This window comes from Psittacula echo (assembly GCF_963264785.1).
Source record: "Psittacula echo genome assembly, chromosome: 4".
Classification (NCBI taxonomy): Eukaryota; Metazoa; Chordata; class Aves; order Psittaciformes; family Psittacidae; genus Psittacula; species Psittacula echo.
Genome location: NC_137738.1, coordinates 19,608,309 through 19,632,632, shown reverse-complemented (window position 1 = coordinate 19,632,632; position 24,324 = coordinate 19,608,309). Strand labels below are relative to the sequence as shown.

Here is a 24,324-nt window from a genome sequence, read left to right as displayed (position 1 = left end):
AATTTTTTATGACAAGGGTGGATCTTCTATATGAATTGATGAGAATTCTATGTGCTTAAGGAGTTTGGGATTTTAACTTTTTTAACACATTTTTTGAAATCTTGCAATTTGGAAGTCAGTGTATTGCAATACATAGCTCCAGTCATTCTAGATTATTCTTTACATGTACTCAGGAGAATGTATTAATTGAAGAGTTACAGTATTCCATGAGTTGAAGAAGAAAGGCATTTGCAATTGTGTGTTCAACTTCTCTGTTAATAGCAACAGAACAGTAGCATTGTGGTAAGAGTAGTACATTCCTGTATGGAGAAGTATTAGGAAATTGTTGATATATTTTTACATTTAGTCCGTCCTCTGGGATCTTGTCTCTAAATTGGAGAGACATCAATTTGATGGGTGGACCACTTGGTGGATAAAGAACTGGCTGGATGGCCGCACGCAAAGAGTTGTGGTCAATGGCTCAATGTCCGGCTGGAGACCGGTAACGAGTGGTGTCCCTCAGGGACTGGTGTTGGGACCGATCTTGTTCAACATCTTTGTCGGTGACATGGACAGTGGGATTGAGTGCGCCCTCAGCAAGTTTGCTGATGACATCAAGCTGTGTGGTTCAGTTGATACGCCGGAGGGAAGGGATGCCATCCAGAGGGACCTCAACACGCTTGTGAGGTGAGCTGATGCCAACCTTATGAAGTTTAACCATGCCAAGTGCAAGGTCCTACAGCTGGGTTGGAGCAATCCCGGGCACAGCTACAGGTTGGGCAGAGAAGAGATGCAGAGCAGCCCTGCGGAGAAGGAGTTGGGGGTGTTGGTTGATGAGAAAATGAACATGAGCTGGCAGTGTGTGCTTGCAGCCCAGAAAGCCAACCGTATCCTGGGCTGCATCAAAAGGAGCGTGACCAGCAGGTCAAAGGAGGTGATCCTGCCCCTCTACTCTGCTCTCATGAGACCTCACTTGGAGTATTGTGTGCAGTTCTGGTGTCCTCAACATAAAAAGGATGTGGAACTGTTGGAACAAGTCCAGAGGAGGGCTGTGAGGATGATCAGGGGACTGAAGCACCTCCTGTATGAAGATAAGCTGAGAGAATTAGGGCTGTTCATCCTGGGGAAGAGAAGGCTGTGTGGAGACCTCATAGCAGCCTTTCAGTATCTGAAGGGGACCTACAAAGATGCTGGGTATGGACTCTTCATCAGGGACTGTAGTGACAGGACAAGGGGTAAATGGTTCAAACTTAAACAGGGGAAGTTTAGATTGGATATAAGGAAGAAATTCTTTACTGAGAGGGTGGTGAGGCAGTGGAATGGGTTGCCCAGGGAGGTTGTGAATGCTCTGTCCTTGGCGGTGTTCAGGGCCAGGTTGGATGGGTCCTTGGGTGGCATGGTTTAGTGTGAGGTGTCCCTGCCCATGTGAGGGGGTTGGAACTAGATGATCTTAAGGTCCTTTCCAACCCTAACTGTTCTATGATTCTATGATTCTGTGGTCTTCCCTGCAGCTGAGAATGCTGCTGTATGTTATATTTATGAAAGAATTGTCGGTATCCTGTTCAATTCTTTCTGTTTAATCTGGCCACCATATTCATGCTCTGAACTTGAACAGTGTTGGTCAATGGGAGAAACATAAATTTAAGTTTCTAAATGTTATAGTATTTTTATTAGTGGTTTTAGGGAATGTATTTTAAATCTACTTGCATTTGGATTATGTCCTTTAATAAATGTACTTTTGCTAGTGTTGGATTTCCAGTGTTTATTTGGTATAAATTAAACAAACCAACTGGAAGTAATGAAAAATTGTGACAGTGCTTTTCTTTAAAAACAAACAAAACATAACAAAATCCCTGGCAGTGTTCAAGGCCAGTTTGGACAGAGCCTTGGAGGACATGGTCTAGGGTGAGGCATCCCTGACCACAGCAGGGGGTTGGAACTAGATAATCTTGAGGTCCTTTCCAACTCTATCCACTCTGTGATTCTATGGAAAAAAAAAATCAACCCAAACACATACAAAAACTAAAAACAAACCACAAAAAAAAAAATCGCACAGCCAACGAAACAACAAACAAAAAAACCCTAAAAATGCAGGCTGATTCCATGATAACCTCCTTATTGCGCACTTAGAAAAGCAGAATCCCAAGTTGTGTCCTCATTGACTTAATTGCTAAAACGCAGCCGGCCTTCACAACATGACTGATAGTGAGATCAGCCCTGTCGCCATAACAGCAGCATTTTGATCTCTAATTATATGTTGTTAGAGGTGTCTCAGAGGAAGTTGCATGTATAAAGTAGGCAAAATGCTGTCATTTAGCAGGAGTCCCTCAATACTGGAAATTGTATTGTTCTTCTAACTGTTGATTAGATGCTCTTTTGGTCTAAGATAATGTCAGTATTAAGGAGTCTGGGGTTTTGGTCAGTTAATTAATTGTCTTTGAAACTTTTTTTAGCAAGTATCCAATGTTACTCAATGAAATGCATTTTTAGCTGCAGAAAGATGAGTCTTATTTCAGGTATTGCTGACATCGGTTTTCGAGAAGTTCATTGTTTAATGTCCCAGTGTTGTCTTTTTTTAGTGATCTCCTTCAGTGAACTAATAGACAATAATGATTTCTAAAATTGTCCATGTTAACAAAAGCTTGCTTATTAAGGCAAATGGGTTTCAAGTGTTTCCCTGAATTGTTAGCATGTTAATCAATTTAAAATCTAATAATTTCTGATTTTGGAATCAACTTCTGTGTACTTGTTTTGAAGGAGTGAAAGCATTTTTAATGTAGTATGTTTCCGTAATAAAGGTTCTTTCCAATTTTAATTTGAATGTTAGTCTAATTAGTCAGTTTTTAATAGGTAAAAAAAAAATATATGGAAAGCAGCATCATGATTTAATTTTATAAAATTATGAGAATTTTAGAATATTTAAAATACAGATATTCTTTGAGGCAGCCAAAATCTTGTTTTGTAATTTTTACATAGATGTGTGGATGAACCACCTGCTGTGCTATAAAGTGATAGAGGGCTTTTAGGATTAATCCATTTGTACTCAGTAACTTCCCTAGGCTAACCCATTTTCAAGCTTTCAAAAGAAAGCAATTGACAGTAATACTTGAGCACTTCAAATATCTTTTTCTTGGCATTGGAGCTTTGTGATTAGTACTTCATGGCAAAGTAGCTGAAATTAAACGTGCCTTGGAAATAATACTTAAGATGTAGCAGGTGACTCCTTGTTTAAGAAAGTGGACTAACTGCTGCTTGTAACTTCTGGTGTTGTCAAATACATGGAGTGTTTGTGATACTTTTAACATAACTATTTTATAGTATATTTCTTTTCCAGAATTAGTTAGATGTTAGAATGTTTCTATTTAGTGTTGAATGATGTTGTATGTTCTTTTAATATTTTGTGTGTAGTTTGTTAGCATAGGTTTTATTTTGGACACTGGGCATGTTCGTGTTTTAACTTTCTCTTGAATACTTTGATTCCAAATGTACAGATCCTGTGCTCTAATGCTGACTTTTTTATTCTTTTTTTTGGTTTTTTTTTAAACCATCTTACATTTATTACTAGAGATTAGAGCCTATAAACCCATAAAGCTGAGCGTAGGAGAATGTTCCTTTTTTTTTTTTTTTTTTTTTTTGTTAAAGTCCTCTTCTTGGCATTTAAGTTTGGAAAGGATTTGTTACTATTTCTACTGCTGAGGCACTGTGTGACAGTGGTCCATGCTTTTCCCTTTGGATGTTTTCCTTCATTAGTGAATCATACCTCACTCTTCATTTAATTCCACAGTGCTTTGGGAGTCTTGAATGAGAGACTTGGTAGCAGGGAGTGTTTACAGCTTCTGTAGCTCTTTTAGGGAGAGGTATTGTTTTAAATCAAAACTTGCTGTAGGACAGTATTGACCCATTGTTGTTCCAGGGATGTTCATGTAGAAGGAAATGTTTGTGGTGGGTGGAGGAAGTCTCTTTCAATCAGAAGAGTTGCTATGCAATTAGAAGAGCAAGAACCGCCTGCATTACACATCTGCAAGTCTCAGGTAGTTTTGCACCTCTCTCTTGATGAAGATAGGACCCCATTATTATCCATTATTCTGTGATGCAGTCTCTCCTTTGACTACTAATGTTCTTGTGTGACTAATTCAGGAAAGACCAGAAATCCTTCAGGTGAATAATTAACACTTCCTGTCCTGTTCAAGTGGCTTTTAAAGACAGATTCAAAAGGTAAAAGAAAAACAGTGATACATAGTATTATATAGTAAACTAAACTGATGTGTTTTATCATTCTTTCAAAGTAACTGAAATACTGGAAATTCCATCACTTACTGGCATAATCAGAACTCTAGCACTGCAGGTTAGAATTCAGTTGTCTGAGTTGACATGTCTTCTGAAGTGCATCCGAAATTCAAATAACTGAAATAACTGGCAGTTTTTTAAACTGCTGTAATGGAAACCCAAACTAAACTAGACAAGGAATTTGAAAAATTTAAGCCTACATAATTCAGAGATTGCTATAATTTTTGGTTTCTCTTTTTGTTTTGGTTTGTCATTCGCCTTTCTCCACCCCTTTCAGATCTGGTTTCCACCATTGAGATGGAAAGTGATTTAGCTGCTTTCTTACTAGCATTCTTTCTGTCCATGTTATTTCAGTTTGCTCATTTAGTTGTGGGTTTCTGACTTAAACTAGCAACATACTTTTTGCAAGCTTGAATACAGAAATGTATTCAAGTAGTCTTTATGTTATGGTTGGAAATGCCATATGGAGATTTTTATTTTTATAGAAATACATGCACACACAACTTTAATGTCTTCACAAATTTTGATACACGATTATAAAAACCAAAACGTAGGTTGATTGTGTAGCGAATGACTTACTGTAGCACAGAAGAATGCTAATATGTATTTATCAATTTTCAAGATGAAAATAGCTGTAAAGAAACCCCCACATTTTCTATTGGAACACAAATCTGAGTAGCTGTTCCAGTAGTATTTTTCCTGATATGAATGTCACAAAAATAAAATTAGAGATCATCTTGATTTTTTTGAGGACTACTTAAGGCCACTCAGCCAATAAATACTTAAGTCAATTTATGGTCCAAATGGATTTGTAGTCTTTTTAAGGTTATGTAGTAAGTTGGTGAAGTAAATAGGAGCTCCAAAAACTTGTTTTCTTTAGGTGTCCGTGAAAGCAGGTAGAGAAAAGAGTAAGGAAAATGGTGTATATGATTCTCATCTTGGGACTTATTATTAGCTGGTTAATCAACAGTGCTGTCCTTTGGTTTGCTTAGCTTTCTTGTCCCTCATCATCCATGCAGGACACATTCTGAAGGTAAATGTTTTATTTTTAGTAGCACCTAATTTAGAAACAGTAGACCAGCTTTTGGAGGCACAGGCTTTTCTTCGGTGTGTGAGGAAGCTGGTCTACTTTTTCTAAGTATACATGTAGATATTGACTCAGTCTCCAAAATCAGTCTAACTTACACCCTTAGGTCATCATAGCTGCAATGAAACTGCTGCTAGGACGTGAAAGACAAATGTCTTTACCAGCTGGCTGGACAGATGGCTTGAGTTAATGTTTCTGTTTTCAGCTGTTTACTTGTAGATATTGTTCAGAAACTATTGCTTCTGCTAAAATCAGGTAGCATGTATGTAGCAAACATTGAATGTGGCATTATCCTTACCACGAAAGATACAAGCTGCCAGTTTAATTTGTACCATCTAAATATAGCTACAGATGTGTTTAATTCACTTTGATTCTACTTGAATTAGTGTAAATATTTTCTTTGAAAGGCTGTACATAGCATTTTATCTTCCCATAACAGAACAAAAACATCTACATAAACTGACTTGAGAAAAAAAGATGCTTAGAGAGCTAAAAATCCAAAAATTTCACCTACCTACTGAAGTTCCCAGACTGCTGTTGTGCTTTGGTGAAAGTGGAGAGTGAGAGAAGATTGTGCGGCCTCCTTTCTGAAGGGGCCTTCCATGAGTAAAGGATGCAGTTGAGGTAGGTTCACAGATACATGATTGAAAGCTTAAAGTCAAGCAGAATCCTAGAAACATTAATTTTTCTTCCTGTATTTTTCTTGGAGACCAAAGATGACTGACGTTATGGGCTGATCCTGCTGCTTGCTTGCTTAATTTTTAAATTTAAGGAGTTAAAACTCCTGCTTCTATTTAGTGTTCATCATTAATTTGACACAGTTAATGAAGCAGTAGAGTTGCAGTTTGCAGTTGCAGCCTGTCACAGTGATTGGGTAGTTAAAACTTACTGCTTCTCCTTGTGTACTGAGGAGGTTACACACAGTTGGAAAGAGTTCAGGATGAGGTAATGTTATGGGGCTCATTTTTACTACCTACTGTTAATGATCACTCTGTGCTTGGTTGCTGTGCCTTTGCCCAAGATTACCTTTAAAAATGCGTAAAAAGCTGATCCAAAGAAAGAGCCTTTGCTGTTTGTGCTGCATGCATGCAAACAAAATGTTTAACTTGGCCCTGATTTCCTTTCAGTCTCACTTAGATGAAGTAAGTGCAGTGATTGTGATTTATCCCTTCAGTCTTAGTAGAAGAACATAAGAAATTGAGGCTTGTTTGTATACTTTCTCCCTGTCACTTCAAAATAGGAAAATGACGAGGATAACGTAATGGTTTCTGTGAATGCCGCCATGCCTGTGGTTCTGTTCATGTAAATAAATGTAGTAGGTCTACTTTTAACACTTACAAAATAGTAAAAGCTACCTTGTGAAAATAACAACAGTGAAGATTACAGTTTGTGTTTGCATTAATCTGGATCACCAAAGGTTGAAAAGCCGAAATACCAGGCTACTTAAAGTTTCCCTTCTTGTGTCATGGGATAAAGGATGTGGGATGAATGACTGTTTTTTCACTAACTGTTTAAAAACCTTGGACTTCAAAGCAAAATGTACATTCTGAAATCTTTCTAGCTTGGTAATCAAAATGTAATTACCTGAGACCTGGGAAGTGTACTGTGTGGCATGGGAGAAAGGCTCAGTTCGTTCGCTTGAGGGTCTCATCCCAACTTCACAGCTAACTTGTTGGAAAGTGCTCTTCTCTGCCCGTCACCCACTGAACAGCACGTGCACTGGTTCATTTCTCATGGCCACGTGACCAGTGCTAGCTTATTGGAGAAAAGTGAGCTACCTGCAAAGCTAGTCCACACTGTCCTCTGCAGTCTTACTTAGAGGTCTTTTGCCAACAGCAGTGGAATAAGAGCTGCTGATTGAGCTTCCAAGGCACAACATGAGAAGGACTATTACAAGTGTTTACGCTTGGAAATTAGACTATGGCAAAACTGTGAAGGAGGTGGGAAGAGGGGAGAGTAAAGCATGTTTACATTTTGATTATTCCTTTAGTTTCCTTGTTACCTTTTTCTCTTACGTCCTCGCAAGTAGAAAAGAAAATCTAAGTATTTTTATTTTTGTCGGAGAATAAAACTTGAGAGTTTTGGGTGACCTTGTTCTTCTCTCTGTCCTCCAGCCACTAAATTTTAGATCTGCTGTACTTGCATGAAGGCTTTAGTTATAAATTTATAAGGAAAATGTCAAGTGCCTAGGCACAAAATTTGATCTATCTTGTTAATTATGTAGACATCTGAGACTTCTCCATATACTGCTTTAAACTCTAACTGCTTATGTGCAATTGTATTATGACAAAGCAAGGTACACATTATGGAATGGTAAATACCAGTATTTTCTGCAATTTTATTTTAGATATTGAGGGAATAGCAAATTGGAGAGTGATGTTTAAGATATTTGAGAGATCCTGATAATTTACTTAAAAGAGGCTGATAATGGACTTTGTGCAGAAGAGTAAGCTAGTGCTTGTCTTGAATTAATTGTATTAATTAGCAGAACTTGCATGTTTAAAATGCAAAAGCAGACTGATGTAGATCAAGCTAGTTAAATTTGGGAGTTTAGATTTGTGGGTCACTGATTAGCTCAACAGATTGGTTATGTCAAAGTTGTTTCCAAACAAGACTTACTGCTGTTGATAGCATGTTTGATTATTAAGCTAAACACTTAACTAGCCCCCCTGTGATTTAAAATGAACAGTGTTTACTTAGTTGCATTTCTCATTAGTTAGATACTGAGAGGAGATGAGATCAGCAGGTTTTATTTATATTTTGGCAAATTATTGTATAACAGTTTCTTGTACTGCTGCACGCTAAGATTACAAAATTAATAAGAAATGCTGCTTTAAAAAAAAAATCTACTTGTTATTTGAGCTTTACATGATTTGTTATTATTTGTAAGTGCTAGCCATGTACACCCTGCTTTGCAGAGCTGCCACAGAGAGACCAAAATATAAATACATTTTTCATTAGAACTTCGATTTTACTAAACCCAAATTTGGAACAGCAGTCATATGAAAGTATTTATTTGTACTTTAGAGACACAGAGAGCTCCCTAAACTGGAAAAAGAATTAATCAAGTTGACACTATGAGAAATTGTCAACTGATAATAAATTGGCATGTTCTGCATTAGAATAATTTGAAACCCTAAAATGGAATTGCTTCCCAAAGTAACTGAGTAAAAGAGGAGAAGAGTGATACAACATAGGCCAGGAAATACCTGAGGCTAGTAGAGGTACAAATGAGTTTTACAAAAGTGTACTTACGAAGTTGGGGAAAATGCATGGGAGATTGAAACCAGAGTTATTTGTTACCTCGCTGCAAACATAAAGGGAGATTTATGAGTCGCAAGTGTGTATGGGGAATGCTGAATGCTCTCCACTGGCTATGTCACTTGCTACTTACAGGAGCAAAATTTGAATAGTGACTGGGTGAGAGCAGAGGGCAGATTTGCTTGTATGCTGTACAACCTGCAGGTAGACATTTTGAGCAAAATTCCAGGGGAAGAAAGAACAGCTTTTTGCTGTTGTGGATGGGTACTATCAAACTCCAGCTTCAGGGGATGAACAGTAGGAAAGAACTCATATTTTACCTCCCATATGTCATTAAGAGGAGTAAGGATGATACTGTAATGCATAAGGCTGAAAGAGATTTGTGACAAAAATAGCTAAAACTTGTTTCTACACCTTGGAGCATGAAAATTAAAAAGCTAAGTTACATTGGTAGAGATTCTGAATTAATGGACATTCTCAGCATACAGTATTACAATCTCACTTTTCTGGGTTTATCTCACTGAGATTGTTTAGCCTTTTTTGTACACTTTCAAATATCGAAAAGCTTAAGACTGAAATAAACCCACCTGAATTCTGGTCATGTAATACACAGGGTTTAATTTGCTTGTTTTGGTTTATTTACTGGGAGGGCGTAGTAAGAGAAGCCCTGAAGGTAACGTGATTGGGTTAAAAGAAAAACAACTCTTTTATCTGTCATAGGTAACAAGGCAAACATAGTTCTTGTAACTGAGTGTCCTTCACTGAAAGTCCAAATATAATAAATGATTTCGAAGCATTTAAATGACTTGTGTGTCAAATTCCATTGACACTCGTGAACCTTTGAAAATTTTATGTTACCATCCATACTTATGTAATGTGATCAAACAGTGATTGTAGGTTTGCAGGGCTGAGTCCAAAGGCAAAAATGTGGTATCTTAGTGGGGTGATTTTGTTCAGCAGCAGATTGAGCATTTGATAGGCTTGTGTCTGACTTAAGTGCATTAAAAATGTACTTGTGTAGTCCTGTTTTAAAGCATGTACACGTTTACTGTTGCATCAGCTTTTAACAACTTTGAAATGAGTTAGGTGTTGAATAAATAATATAGTTTTACATTCTAATATTTTCCCCAGCTGGCAAGATAACAGAGCAAAACCTGTAGTATATTTAATCTGTAGTTTACATTCAGTCTTGCAGTAAAATTTCAGAACATTCAGATGATGGAATGCCATAAAACAGGATAACTAACCATACTTCTGTCTGTAGTTTGCACATGTGAAAATGACTCATAAATATGTGGTGACTTAATAGTATTTTAAATATCAGTCCAAAATATTTTTCTACGGCTGTGGACAGAAATTAATTATTTTCATTGTTGGTGTACAATAATAATTTAATTTCATAAAGCAGTATTTTTTAGACTTCTTACTGGTTGCTCTTTTGTGTGTTTAGTTACTTGCAGAAATCATCTTGTGCATTTAAAAAAGATATATATTTTCCTCATTAGTAAGATGCATCACTCACAGTAATTTATTATTGTTTCTGCTCATAAACTCTTTTGGGAAAAATATGTTCTCAGCATTATGTTCACGTTCTATTTATGACTATTTCTTTGGCAGAATCTGTAGCAGTATATCTAATTTTTTGTCATTTGACATATTTCCGAACAGTTTTGGGTTGGAAATTACTTCAGATATTTCATTTAAAAAAGCTGTAGTAATTTTTCTCTGTACATTTGTTGCAGGAGTACATTGAGAGCCCACAAAACAGTGTATAAGTTTCAGGGGAAAATTTGTAAATCCTAAATTTAGTAGGTCTGTTCTCCTGTTGCATTTTAGCTCCTCTACAAGTTTCTCGGCAGCCTTATTGTGCAATACGTTGAAGTATCTCATGGAAACTCCTATCCTAAACCTCTTTCCTTGTGCCTTAGACTGTGTGCTGTGACTGGTGGGGGGAGCCCTGGTAGGTGGATTTTTCCTGAATAGGGCAATTGAGTAAATTGCTTGAAGTAAGGAATGAGGCAGGATTACTGGACACATTGATGAGTGCAGGGAGAACAATTTAGATGATGGTAATGGAAAAAAAGGTGTTTAGAGTACAGCCTGAGTTCAGGTATCCTGAATGATCAGGTTCTCAAATTCGGATGCCCTCTGTTAAATTCGGAGGGGTGGAGGTGGCAGGGCAGAGAGGGAAAGGCAATAGCTGTCATTATTATGGATGTTTAACATTCAATGCTATGAACTTAAAAGCAGTTTGAAATATTTTACTTTTACCACAAGTCTTTCCCATAATAGATGATTGATACATGCACCCAAAAATCTCTGTTTAGTTTCAGTGAGATGTGGATGCCTGTACTGGGTAAGAAATAGTCCCTGAGTCCAGACAGGCTTCAAGGTCTAACATTCCAGACTGTTATGTTTGATACAGTGCAGTTTCAAAAGCCTCAGTAACTTGGAAGATGAGTCAGTAATGAAAAAAATGCAGTATTCCATCCAACAAATTCTGCTTTCGTAATTACATGCGATATCAATAGAATGTAAAGCTTTCAAACAACATAGCTTTTATGGAGAAGGCGAATGTTTTTAGATATTCTGCTTTCCCCTAATCAACCTTGGAATTATTTGAGAGACTTTGATAAAATCATACAGCTTTTTCTCATATTATATATGCCGGAAGGAGAGCTAGTCACTGACCTTCAGCTATGGTAAGTAACATGTGGGCTTGATATATAAAAGGCATTGATATATAAAATCAGAACCTTTGGGCTTGATATATAAAAGGCATTGCTTTGCACATGAGAGAAACTTCACTCAGGTGTGGAGACCAGGCAGAATATTCATCTGCTCTATCCATTTCATTGACTTTATTTATTTATTTAAATGTAATTCTTTTGTTCCAACGAAAAATGATGACTCAAAATGCTCAACCTTCGATGTATAAGAAGTACTGCAAGCAAAACCAGATATGACAGTCTGTCCCACTGACAGCTGAGAGGGAAGAGGCAGTTTGTTCAAAAACTCTTTGTTTTTCCTTTGGGCCATTCTGTCACTACTACAGAAGGCTGTAGGACCTTTTAACCTCCAGAAGAAGGCTTTTGGACCTTCTTGTGTGCTTTGTGATTAAACGTTCATGGTGTATTACAGAAACAAACCCTGCCCGCATTCTGTAATTGATTTTAGTGTATGTGTTATGAAGAAAGAAATAAAACTAATTTAGTTATGGTTTTCTTGCATGGTAGGACAAACGCAAAAATTAGTATAGCTTTTGTTGCTCTGAAACTGCTAATGCAGCGATGGTTGTAGTACTGTAGCTTATGGGTAAACTATGACAGGTGAATTAGTTAAGTGCAAATTAGAATTGTAGTTGCATCTTGAAGCTTGAGGAAAGTGTTGGCTGCTGATTTGCAACTAGTAAGAAAATTTCTTTTCAGTAGCAAAAAAAGTATGAAATTGTTGGGGACATGAGAGGATTTGTGTTTGGTTTGTTTCGTAGGTGCATTTTATTCCCCTGAAAATGAGTACTGTGACAGGGAGGAACCTGTTTTATACTGTCAAGGCATTTATTTCAAATGTGAGGGCTTAAAGAACCACATAGTTCTTGAGTATGCATTTTCAGATAAAATGCTTATTAAGCAATATGTTTATATTGTTTTGTACTCTTACGTTACTTAACCAAATACTGCATTCCCTTGACCACTGCAGTGTGTTTTGTCTCCTTTACCACTTCTAGTCAATTTAGGGCTTCCAGACAGCAAGTTTTACAAGCCATAAATTAATGATATTATTCATATGTTTATGTTCACAGAATAGTTTGAGTGGGAAAGAGCATTTAAAGCTCATCGCTACCCTGCCATGAGCAGGGACATTCCCAACTTGATCAGTTATTACATAAATGCATAATTTTGTAATTAACGTATAACAAGACCACCACATCAATATATTACTTACTTTGGAGCCATGCCTTAGTACTTTATTATGAACTCAAAAATTTAATCGGTATACGTGACTTTTGCAAATAAGCTGTGCTATCTTTTTATAAACTTTAGGATATAGGGAAACAAAATTTGGTCAGTTCTTGTGTGATGCATAGGAAATTAAAAGTTTTATTGGTATTTAGCTATTCTGATAATTTTAATTCTCAGGTGACCCACAAATTAATTTATGAGGAAGATTAAGTCTTAAGCCTGAAGATTTGGCCAGTTGAAAAGCCTGAGCCACGTACATTTTTAAAGAGGGACTTTATAAGTGTCTCTTTTGTTTTTTTTTTCTGTTGTTGTTTTAAGCTTATAGAGACACTTAAAGGCTTTGAAATTTATCAGTAGAACTGTTGAGACTGTCAAACCACTTCTTTGCTTCTGTTGAATTTAATAAAGCCTAAAGAGCAGAAGTGGGAGCTCTCGCGAACATTTACTGAGGGAGCAGGAAGTGAGTTGAAATATACAGTATTGTGCATTTCAGCATTGCTCCAGCATTTTATGAATGCCTCTCTTATTCTGTTTAAATGGATTAAATATTCATGTTTGGTTTCATGTGGGTTTTCTTTTGTTTTGGTGGTGGTGTTTTGGTTTTTTTTGTGTGGTTTTGTTGGTTTTGTTTTTGTTTTTTGGGGTTTTTTTGCGAGAATCCCAGTATGTTCATTCTCAAATCTTCTGATTTGCTAATTCGTATGCTGAAAAGAGAAGCAGGAAAAAATAGCCCAGAACTCTTGTCATGTAGTGTGAAAAGGAGGCAATCAAATAACATTTTTATGTAGATTACTCAGACTTTATTTACTAGGGAAATTTTCTGGGTTGTTTTGCATATGTGATACTGAACCCTGTAATAAGTTACAAGATTTATCCTGTTTCTCTTAATCAGCATTTTGCCTTCTATGAATAACGTCTAAGACCACCACATCAATAATGTATTTAGTTGCTATGTACTACTGATAGGCTCTTAATAACAGAAACTGATTTTTGTAAATGGTGTTTGTTCCCTATAGACTTATTTGCAGACATTGCAGGCTGGATTATCCTATAGTAATGCCCACTGCAAATAGCATTCACTGCAGCCTTGCAGTGCAAATGTAAGTAGGCTGTGATTTATGTTGGATTTTGCAGAGCTGAGGGATGATCTTCTGAGCTTGGTGTAAGCCCTACTGTGACTCATCCGTTGGTGCTGCAGTGTGGTGCCTGGTTTCTGTAATGTTTTCTTTATACAGTAAATTCTCATTAGTGTTACTAGTGGTTCAGCTGATTCAGTGTTTACAACAACAGGAACCCTTGTGTGCTGATAGCTTGAGTTATAAAATGTTTTGCAGATGTTTGAGTACTTAAAAAGTTATAAATGTTCAGTACAAACTGGCACAGAACCAGAGAGTGCAGATTTTGTAATACAGTGGAAAGACGGCATGCTAACTTTGGTCCTATGTAGGTACTTTTCTGTGTTGCCTTGTCATCTTAGGGGTCGAGGTATAACCCATTAGGTGGTTATACCTGTGGTATATTTGTAAGTATCTAGGGTCACCAGAGTTTTTACTGAATAAACAGTCAATATAATTTTCTGACTTTGGCTATGTGTGAAGGCCAAGGGGAGGGGAGCACTATCTAATGTAAGATGAGAAATCTGTCTCTCCAACTTCCTATGCCATTTTTGTGTTGCCATGTCTGATTTTTAAGTCTGCAGACTTTTTAAGCCAAGAGCTAACTGAGATTGGGAGTCCAAATGGCTTGAGTAGGTCAATTAGACACTGGACCAGTTCGCCAGTTCTTTGTAGGCTGTGCTCAAGAGAATACAGGTGGAATATTACCTATTAAATAACCCCCTGTGTTAGTGGAGAACACTTTGGAACACAGCTGGTCTTTCTTGGATACTCAGCTTAACCCATACGTAGCTCATACAAGAACTCTCTTGGGAAAATAAGTGATTTTAACAATGCCTGATAGTAATTTTTAAGAGATTTTTTTAAGTTGCAGTATTTCTTACGCACTCAGTCACCCTAATACCTTTAAGAAAATACAGATTTGAGTTCTGATTAGAGAATACTGTTGTAGATCTGACTGCCTTTTCAGCTGATAAGTAAATAAGCAATAGGGTTTCATGTTCATGCTTCCGGTTCTAATTTAACAAATTCTGGGAGTCTCCAGGTTTGGTGGGTGGTAGCTGGAAGATGCCTGTAGATGGTTTGTATATGTTTGTATTAGATTGGGAGCAGTACTGATTGACAGCATAAGGAATTATGTGCAGTGGTTTTTTCCATGTCATGGATAATAGTAGCAGCACAGAAACTTTTACAGTGATGAGTGTAAGTTAAAATAATTTTCAAGTAGTGAGTCCTTTAAGCCTATGGGGTAAGTATGCTAAAATGTCAGATCTTCAGTCTTGTAGTTTTTGATGTCCACGCTTTATAACTTTGTTTTCTTATTCTCTGTTTAGAAGATAACACCTAAAATTTGAAAGCAAAAATGCATACTGCAGTGTTACCCATGACTTAATACAAGCTTCAGTTTGTGTGATCTCCTCTGTTAGTAAGTAATTTGAGAGCTATGCAATCTGACATGGTAGCAGATGGTGTAGTCTTGTGATGCTTATTTTTCAGTCCCTTATACTTCAGCTGGCAGAATGGAGTCTCCCTTTCCTCAGTTTACATACATAACAACAGGCAGGTTATATAGGTGAGGGTACTTTTCTGAACTGTTTCATGTGTCAGAGTAATTACACTTTAATAAGGTAGTCAAGTTTAGACTGAGGTCATTCTTCCAATAGTTGTGATGAGGGTGCTAAAAGCAAAATAAGGGTGTTTACCTATAATTATCTGTGTTTCATTTTGACTTTTAAGATACTTATTTTCTTTTAATACCTTCAGTATAATTTATTTTAGTAATAGTCCCAAGCTGGTGGACTGGGTTAGGTTGTTTGCTATTGTTTTTCTTCTGTATTCAGTTTAGTGTTTTGCTTTGTTTATTGTGGTCTCTGATAAAGAGATTTGGGAGGGTGGGAGTAATGAGTCAATAATAGTGGAGGAGGAAAACTTCCCTGGTTATGTTTTATTTTTTTATTTTTAAACTGCTATGCAAAAGGCAGGTTGTATAGGCAAAGATACCTGAAAGGCATCTGTGGATCTGTTCTTTTACCCTGATTTCTGCTCTTCCCTGGCTACAGATGCTCATTCTGGAATGCAAGGGATCAATTTTCAGGCATGCTGCAGTTGAACTTGCAGAAGACAGAACAGTTCTTGATCACAGTCAGAAACAAAACACTTGAGGCCTCTGACAAGGTCCCCAGCACTTTGGATGTTTTAACTAAGATAGCTATATATATTAGCTACTCAATCTTGACTATTTGGGAATGAATTGCTGTTTTCCTTTTGGAATTCGAAGAAACACAGATTTTTATATATATTTTGATAAGGTATAGAGAGATGAAAGGTGGAATAAAATAAGAGAATAATGCAGTGTGAAAAATACCAGTTTTGCTCCATAACAAGCAAACTGCTTTCTGTAAGATCAAATGCAACGCTTGTGTGGTTGGTCTGTGTTGCTTTTTTGTGTACCACGCTCATTCTATTTCAGTACCTATAGGATATACCTCATGATGCTGACTCCTTGTTTAATGCAGTGACTGTGGTAGTGACCATATAGCTGTGAAAGAGAAGGGAAAGATTTTCTGTATAGAAGAAAAAATGAAAGGCATCTGTATAGTTATTAACAAAGCTTACGTATTATGACTCAAAATACTTTCGTTTTACTGTTTTCATTATTTACTTAAACCACGGCATGTACATGGAAAGTTAAATATGCAGACATACACACAGTCAACTTCCCCATTACATAACATTATTGTTTTATCAGGTGTTTGTTTTCTCTGTGGAAGAAATCAATAAACACAGTTTTATTCAGTGAGTCAGGTGCATGTTATCTTTGATTAACATGTGATCAAAGAAAATGTCAAAGACCAGAATACTGTCTACTAAAAGAATGGAAGTTCTTCATCCTGTTTTTGAAGCAGCTTTATTACTCTTCAGTTGTTCCCTATTTGAACCAAATCGTATTGTTACAGAAATACAAGAAGGTAAGACCTATAAGGTCATTGTAGTTAATGAGAAGATTGAATATATAATAATAATATTGGCAGCAGCCAATATTATTATCAGATCAGAAATGGGCACATTTTAAATCTGTATTTTGCAAGTAACTTTCCCCTTTCCCTCTCCTTGTCCCTCCAAAAAGTTGGGATGGAGTATCTAAAGTGCTTTTTTTACTTAAAAAACTTCAGTACTCCTACTCCTATTGTATTTGTTTCTTCCAGCTTCTGTTTTTTCTAAGAATGTTTTACTATTTAGTATCTGTTACCCTCTGGTAAAAGGAATAACACAAATAGAATGGGGTTTTGACTGCTGCTTATCTGTGGAGCATTGGAGTGTCTGATCTGAAGGAAAAGGTTTCACATTGTAAATCTGAAGATGATGATTGTGTTGTCATAGGGCAATGTTAGTTATTACTTATAGTGCACATAAATAATAATGTCCTTGAGGAACTGATGGAAGTTGGGTAGATCAGAACTTTCAAATTTTATTTCTGCTTTACTAAAGGCCTCTTGGACTCTGTTAATACTTAATATTTCAGTTTTTACTGTCCTTAAGATAGTAGGCAGTACATGTTTGTGAAGAAGATTTTTGAAGACTTGCAGAGGAATGTTTGGTATAGGGTTTTGCCACTAAAGAAAACATAGAAGCATGTATTCATGGGAATATGAAGCATTTAGTTTTGACTGGAGGGTACCAACTTTGTAAGCTCAGCTAGAAACCCAGTTGAGTCAGATCTACATTCTTACAAACTATTCTACCTAGTTTAGATGCATTGGATTCTTTGCAGTTTATAATATGAATTGTTGGAGGAGGCTTTGAATTGAAACTCTTATCAGTGCTTTTGTGTCAGAGCCCATGATATGTTTTGTAAGAATAAGGAGCTACTTTTTTACTGTGTATTTGCCCCATTTTCCCCTCTTACTCTAGTATATTTGTGCTCTTTGGCCTTACTGTCAACAAAGCACTTCAGCGTCTGTATATTTAAAGCATGAAAAGTGCATAGGGTTTTAAAAGAATGCTGAGTGCAGGTACTGATAAAAAATAATAAATCAGGATACAGCTACTTCATTGGGATGCATCAGCGTATCTTTTGAGTGTAGAAAGCTGCGAGAAGGGCTTTGCACTAGTACTCTCTGCTGTGAATAAAGTTTACCCTCCATTTAATTTCATATTGAGGTCAGGATAATGAGGTCCTTATGAACATGTGACTCACTAACTGAAGCATCATTTTCAGCAGCTTACCAAAAATCTTGAAATGATAAGCAACACTTAAATTGTTTGTGGTGAAACTGAGGAGTCCAAAACCAGAATATTAATGTATTTTCCAAGCAAAAAAAAGCACCCTTTAGTAATAGTAATAATTATAAAATCTTACTGATATCACTTTTCTAATTAAACTAGAATTCTTATCGCTGAGCGTGTGGGTATAGAACAGATGATGAAGTAGAGCACATTGACTGCATTTATGGGATATTTAATTTCAGATTTTAGTTTGCTTAAAAATCTCTTGCTGGTTGTGAAGTTCTCTACAGGTCTACCTGTTTTTGATGTGCTCCACTTTGTTCTTTTATTTGAAAAGACTTTGGCAAACATCATTCTTGAAGAATAATTGAGCTGCCTCAGTCATAAAGATACAAATAATTGTTTAAAATGTCTAAAAATCCCTTGCCGATATGCCCACAGCAAGATAATAAATTAAGGAGGAACTGTAAATTTTAAACGTGCAACATATATGAAACCAGTGAGGTGACTTCTGATCTAGAGAAGTGAAATGGCTTTCTTCAGTAACTATTGTACAGGATACACAACTTTCAAAGGACAATTGAAGGTCTCATTAACACAGTCTAATTAACCTCCTTCCTGTACAAGGTGAAGTGTTACATGCTCTAAGCGAATGATGAAAAGTGAAAGGGGAATACAGAATTGGATCAGTTTTCTTTTAATAAGTCAGACTTGATGATCTTAAAGGTCTTTTCCAACCTAGTTGATTCTATGATTCTGTAATCCCTCTAGTCTGGTTAGATGAAAGTAAACCTATGTGGGCTATGGTTTTGTTTTGGCTGTGTGCCAGGATTCAGCTCTGAGTGAATTCTTCAGTGGAGTTATAAACCTTTGAAAATTGCTTTATAATGGAAATGGTGACAGGCCATTAACTACAGTACTATAAATGCATTGATTTAACATATGTATAGTTGTTCCGAGTTGCCAGATATATGAAACAGTATGTGCTGAATGTATGGAGAGGAAGCGTCTTTGTAGTTTTAACTAGTTAATAAGAATCATGTCATTAAGTTAATGTTTCTCAAACATTCTACCCCTGACAATATTGGACAGGTATCATTCAGGGGTGAAGATCTATTTGTACTGTGGTGACACTGTGATCCCACTGTAATTGCTGTACTGGAAGGGGACCAAGAAGCGTTTAACATAATGTGTTTAATCACCAATGCAATTATAGTGCCACTGAAGCAGGTACATTTTCCTGCTATCAAGTCATGGGAACTTCTGAATCGTAAAGGATTATTACTAGATATGCTGGAAAACCTTGTTCCCAATAAAAATGCAGAAGCTGGGATTTTGCAGTCATACTTAATTAGCATCTGTGGCTTAAATATCTTTCAATATTTAATGAATGCATGCTATATGAAAGCATTTTTTCTCCGAACTCCTTATTTCCATCTTCAAAAGGCAACAGAACAAAAATTGTTTTCAAGAATAACTTATTCTGGTGTTGTTTTTCAAGCACTGAGTGTATGTACCTGTATTAGAATCTTTACTTAGTTTTTTGTCTGGTGCAGTTGCACGATTCTTGGTGAACATCTACATTAGTAATACTAGTTCACTATCAAAAAGTGTGGGGAAATATACAAATACAATCCTAATATAGATGAAATTGAGCATTTGTATTGGCCTTTTGCACTTGTGTGGAGTTAAGCTACTATTAGTTTCTAGTGTTTCTGGTTTGCTGTTTTTTTTTCTTTCCCCTTAAATATGGGATGAGGAAGCTAGGAAGTGCCTGAGAGTCTGCTGGAAAATGTTTTGGAAAATGAATTTTATTACAAAACCTTCAGCATATATTAGGTGTCCCTATCTTAAGTTTCTTGGCGGAAAATTGTGTTCATTAGGGAGACTTGAGTGCTGAGAGTCCTGAGATCAGACAAATTCCTGTATATTTCTTTTTAAGTTTCTTTGAATGTGCAAAATTTCCACATGGAATTTGTTCTTGAACCTTCAGATTGAGATTGTCTTGAGTTTTTTTGGTTGGTTTTTTTTTTTTTATTATATTCTGGCCATTCTGGTAAACTACTGTACGTCTAACAATCTTGTCTTTGAGATTTACAGCTAGAATTTAAACTTCATGCTCTAGATGTGGTTTTGTATTGGTAAAATCATTTACTGAGAGAGGGAGAAGTAAAAAAAAACTTCCACTGAAGACAGAGTGGAATGTGCATTGATTTGGATGGTACCTCACAATGGTATACTGCCAAATGGCAAGAAAAGAAGGAATTAGTAGTGTAGGGCATAAATTTGAGTAAATAGCGTGGAGTGCTTTTAGTGGAGTAGAAAGGCACCATTCGTAAGAATGTACTGGAAGTACTATATGAAAATGAAATTGGGGAAGTAGTCTCTTCCTTTTTATTAAGTAGTTATAAATGCATAGGATTTGAAGTATGTTATTTTGATATTTAATGCCTCTTTCTGGCTGTCACTTTACATTATTCACCTTAAACTGGAGATGCAGATGTCGATCTCGCTGAAGTTAGGACCTGACACTGGTGTGTGTGTGCATGTCTGAAGGCTCAAATAGCTTCTTTTGCTATGGAGGTTTGTAGAGACCACAGTGTAAGTAAGGGAAGATAGTTTGTATAGCCTCAAATGTGTTTTTTATTTTTATCATTACATGTGATTTATTTATTGCTTAAAGTATAAATATGTTGCAACTTACAGGATTTCCCATTTCTGTAAACTTTGTCCTCTTTCAAAATTGCAGTGTCATTGCTGCTAGTTTCATGGCTGTATTGTTAAAGGAGTGTTTGTTTTGTTGTTTGTGGTTTTTTTGTTGTTTTTGTTTTCTTCTGTGATACTGGAAGCATATTTAAAACCTATGCTTGTTTCAAACACCGAGCTCTGTGGAACTGTTGCATGCAGTCGTTCTGTAGCCTCTGGGGTTTTCCAGATGGCTTGAACTATATTCTGCCTCTAACTTGCTCTGCCACTTGACCTTCCGAGCTTGCCTCACCTTGTGATTTCCAATCTCCATAATAATTTTGTGTCACCCTTTAGTTAAATGGTTTCTTTTTGACAGATAGAAGTACCTTCAAATAGGGTTTAACTTTATGTTCTGTCTCGGAGATAATACCATTCTATTTGACTTGATTTAGCTGTAAATATGAATGTCTTCCTGAATACCAGCTTAAATTATGTACAAGTGGAGATTGTAAATTATCAGTATAAAGGTGGCTTTCTAGGAATATTGTACATATAAAGTGTATAGTGTAATAATTCTAGGTTAGGTACTGTTAAGCATAAAGCTGACTTTCGTGAGGGAAATCTTGGAACTACCCTAGTGTGTCCACGCTTTTTAACTGTTCTGCCTGGCAGTATGAGCTTCTGGTGAATGCTGGGGTCACTAGGAAATAGTTAATGTAGAACAGTGATGTAGTTAACAAGATTTACTTCACAGAGAAATCAGCAATATGTAGGTTTGCTCAGTTTTAACTGATGAGAGAGCCCTTGCCTGCTGCAAAGAGGAAATCTTGGTAATGAGAGGAAGGATTCGCAGTGTAACAAAGGCTATAAAACATACATTTTACTTGGCAGATATTGACATGACTCTCAGATAATACCTAGTAAGTTTGATGTATGTAAACTGCTTAATGCATTTTCCTTGCAAGGCTTTTGCTCTTCTTAAATATTGCACTTTCAAAAGGGGGCTGATTGTTGATCCTCAGTGTTACTGTCTCTAATAAAAAATGCCATTTTCTTAGTTCTAGTGTAATGTTGATAGATCTACAGTGACGTGACTGTAAAAGACAGGAAAAAACCCGCTCGAAGTTTAGATTCTCATCTTAAGTAGCAACCTCAGACTGACTTGAGTTGCCTTGAAAGGAACAGTAAACTGAAGTTATAAGCTCACCAGGTCACTTGTCCAACAGCACTGTCCTTTCAGAAAATCTGGGGGGTTTTGGTGTTATGAGTAAATGGCAGTCTTCCTTTTTTTTTTTTTTCCCCCACATAGCTGTATGTTGTGTGTTTTTTCCATTGTTGATGTGCTGATAAGTAAATATTATATGAGGCTTTGGATTGATATTTAACAGCTGAGATGGTTGATTATACCAGTGAAAACATTTGTCATTGCCCATTCCAATGTCATCAATATGAACCATCTGAACTCTGCCTTTCTTTTTCTTTGCTGCCCCTGGGGTTTAATGGCTTTGCAGAGAAGCTCCTGCCTGGCATATTGAGCTGCTCCAGAAGGTCTAACCCATAAGCAGTGAGTACTGAACTGCAGCACACTAATGCTGTAGGTGTTGACTCACCATGCTGTTTTTAATTGCAGTTCTTCTGAAGGTAGATAATCTGTGCAGACTGTCAACATAGATATTGAATCTTTGGGTATATACCAATTTGATGATGTATTTGTATGGCTACAAATGCTGTTCTGTTTTTCTTTTCATGGGAATTAACTTTTCTCCTGTGCACATACTGTTTGCATTTAAAACTAGCTTTCATGTGTCTGTGGCTCTTGCTATAGCTGACAAGTGCTTATGTCTCATATCTGCAGTGAACTGTGTTCTAGAATTCTTGAGCCTGATGTAAAGCAGCTTTCAAATGTGCATGAATTGAAAAGCATCTGTAATGTTTTGATGTGACTAAAACTGAGATACGATTGACCAGGTCTGGATTTACTTTGTTACTGGAAAGTCATTCAAAATCCATTTGCAAACTCAGGTGTGTGTGTGTGTGAATTCTATAATTCTGACAGTTGTATTCATTTCTGATAAAATTGCTTTGAAAAAATTGACAATTTTTTTGTCTTGAGGTAGTAAGCAGCTTGGTTTTTATAATTTATATATTGTAAGACGCAGGCCTCAAAATTCTGTGTTTGCCTGGACATTGAAAACAACTGTTTTGGTAGTTTCAATTGGTTTTGTGTATGCATATTTGTAAAGATAAAGATGCAATTAATTTAGCTAAACAATATGTTCCAGCTGCAGGTTGCTCTGAGGAGGTATAGACCCAGTTTTGGTTCAACCTTGCCTGTCAATATGTGCTTTCAGACCTGCTCAGGATGAGTTAATGCTTATATGCCATGGCAGATCTGATTCAGGAATGCTGAACAGATCAAATACTGGGCAGTGTGCACAGAAGCTGGGGTGCTCTTACCTAAAGACATTTCAACACTTATAGAGCTCCTGAGAATATTCTTCAGTTCACTTTGTAAAGGAGATGTTGTGATGTTAGAACTCTTTGTAAACTGGGAGTAACTTGTTCTCCCACATTATATTGCTTTGGGTAGTTTCATGGTAGCCCTAGAGAGGTCTATAGGTTTGCTTTTTTAAAATTTTTCTTCTTGTGAGCTGACTGACTTTATGAGGGTGAGCACTTGTGACATAATTGCACAAACACTTTGGACACATCTGGGAGGCTTAAGAGATTGCTGTCATTCTCCAGCTGTTTTTCTCTCAGCTGAAGGCTGCTGCCCTCAAAGCTCACTAATGGATCATATGAACTATCGTAGTCCATGTCAGTGCAGAGTCAGCCAGGTTATTTTAAATTACTTTTGGAAGCAGCTGAAGGTAGTAATGAACAGCTTGAGGTAATAACTTCTTAAGCCATTCCAGTTAGACTTCCAAGAGCACATCTGTCTGTGTCCTCATAAGTGCAAGAATTTAATCTCTCCATTGCTGTACTGTATTCAGGATTTGTCAGGACTGCACTGTTGCCAAGGGGAGTCTGATATTCAAGTAGAACGTATTGGCTCTTCCTGTCTATCATTATTATCATATTGCAGTAGAAAGGTTCAAATGATGAGTATTTAACATACACATTGAATGGTAAAGTAAGCTTATTTAAAAACATGAATAAATGTGTGGAAGTCATATTATGGGAGCTCTTTAAACTGGAAAGAGATTGCCATATGAGGTCTCTTCCCCTGACCCTGTTCCTAGTCCAGCCACTTCTAGCCACTTGTCTTTGATTCCTAGTAAGATTTAAGTTCATACCTTCTATATTCTTGCTTCATTCCCCAAAAATCTTCCCTGTATTGATTAGAATTATAATGAATTTTTTAGCTCTTTTTTTTTTTTTTTTTATTTTTGCCCCAGGTCCAGCAAGACTATGAATCTCTGTTCCAAATGCTTTGCTGGTAAGTGCAGTAAAAAGTTTTTGTATTTTTGTTAGATTATCGAAACCACATTGTTGGCATCTCCTTTGGGATTTGCGCATGGGTTTTTCTTCCTTCAGTGTGCATGTGTAATCAGATTTTCCTCACTTTGGTGCTTAGTTTATTTGCTAATCAAGAACTTTTTGTGTAAATGTGACAATCAAACCTTGTTCTTCAGGCCTACGGTGTTCTGTAGCACCTTTGAACTACAGAGCTCTGTTGTCAGCACAGCTCCTATGTGGATGATGTGGCTTTCAAAAT

General features: G+C 36.7%; 1 protein-coding gene across 1 annotated transcript in view; it reads left to right on the top strand.

Moving 5' to 3' along the window:
- Positions 1–24,324, top strand: part of ZFAND3 (zinc finger AN1-type containing 3) — a 136,952-nt gene that overhangs the window by 9,438 nt on the left and 103,190 nt on the right. The window contains exon 2 of the mRNA XM_080617063.1: positions 24,005–24,045. Within this exon, the coding sequence (XP_080473189.1) occupies positions 24,005–24,045 (41 nt within the window). The remainder of the gene's footprint in view (positions 1–24,004; positions 24,046–24,324) is intronic.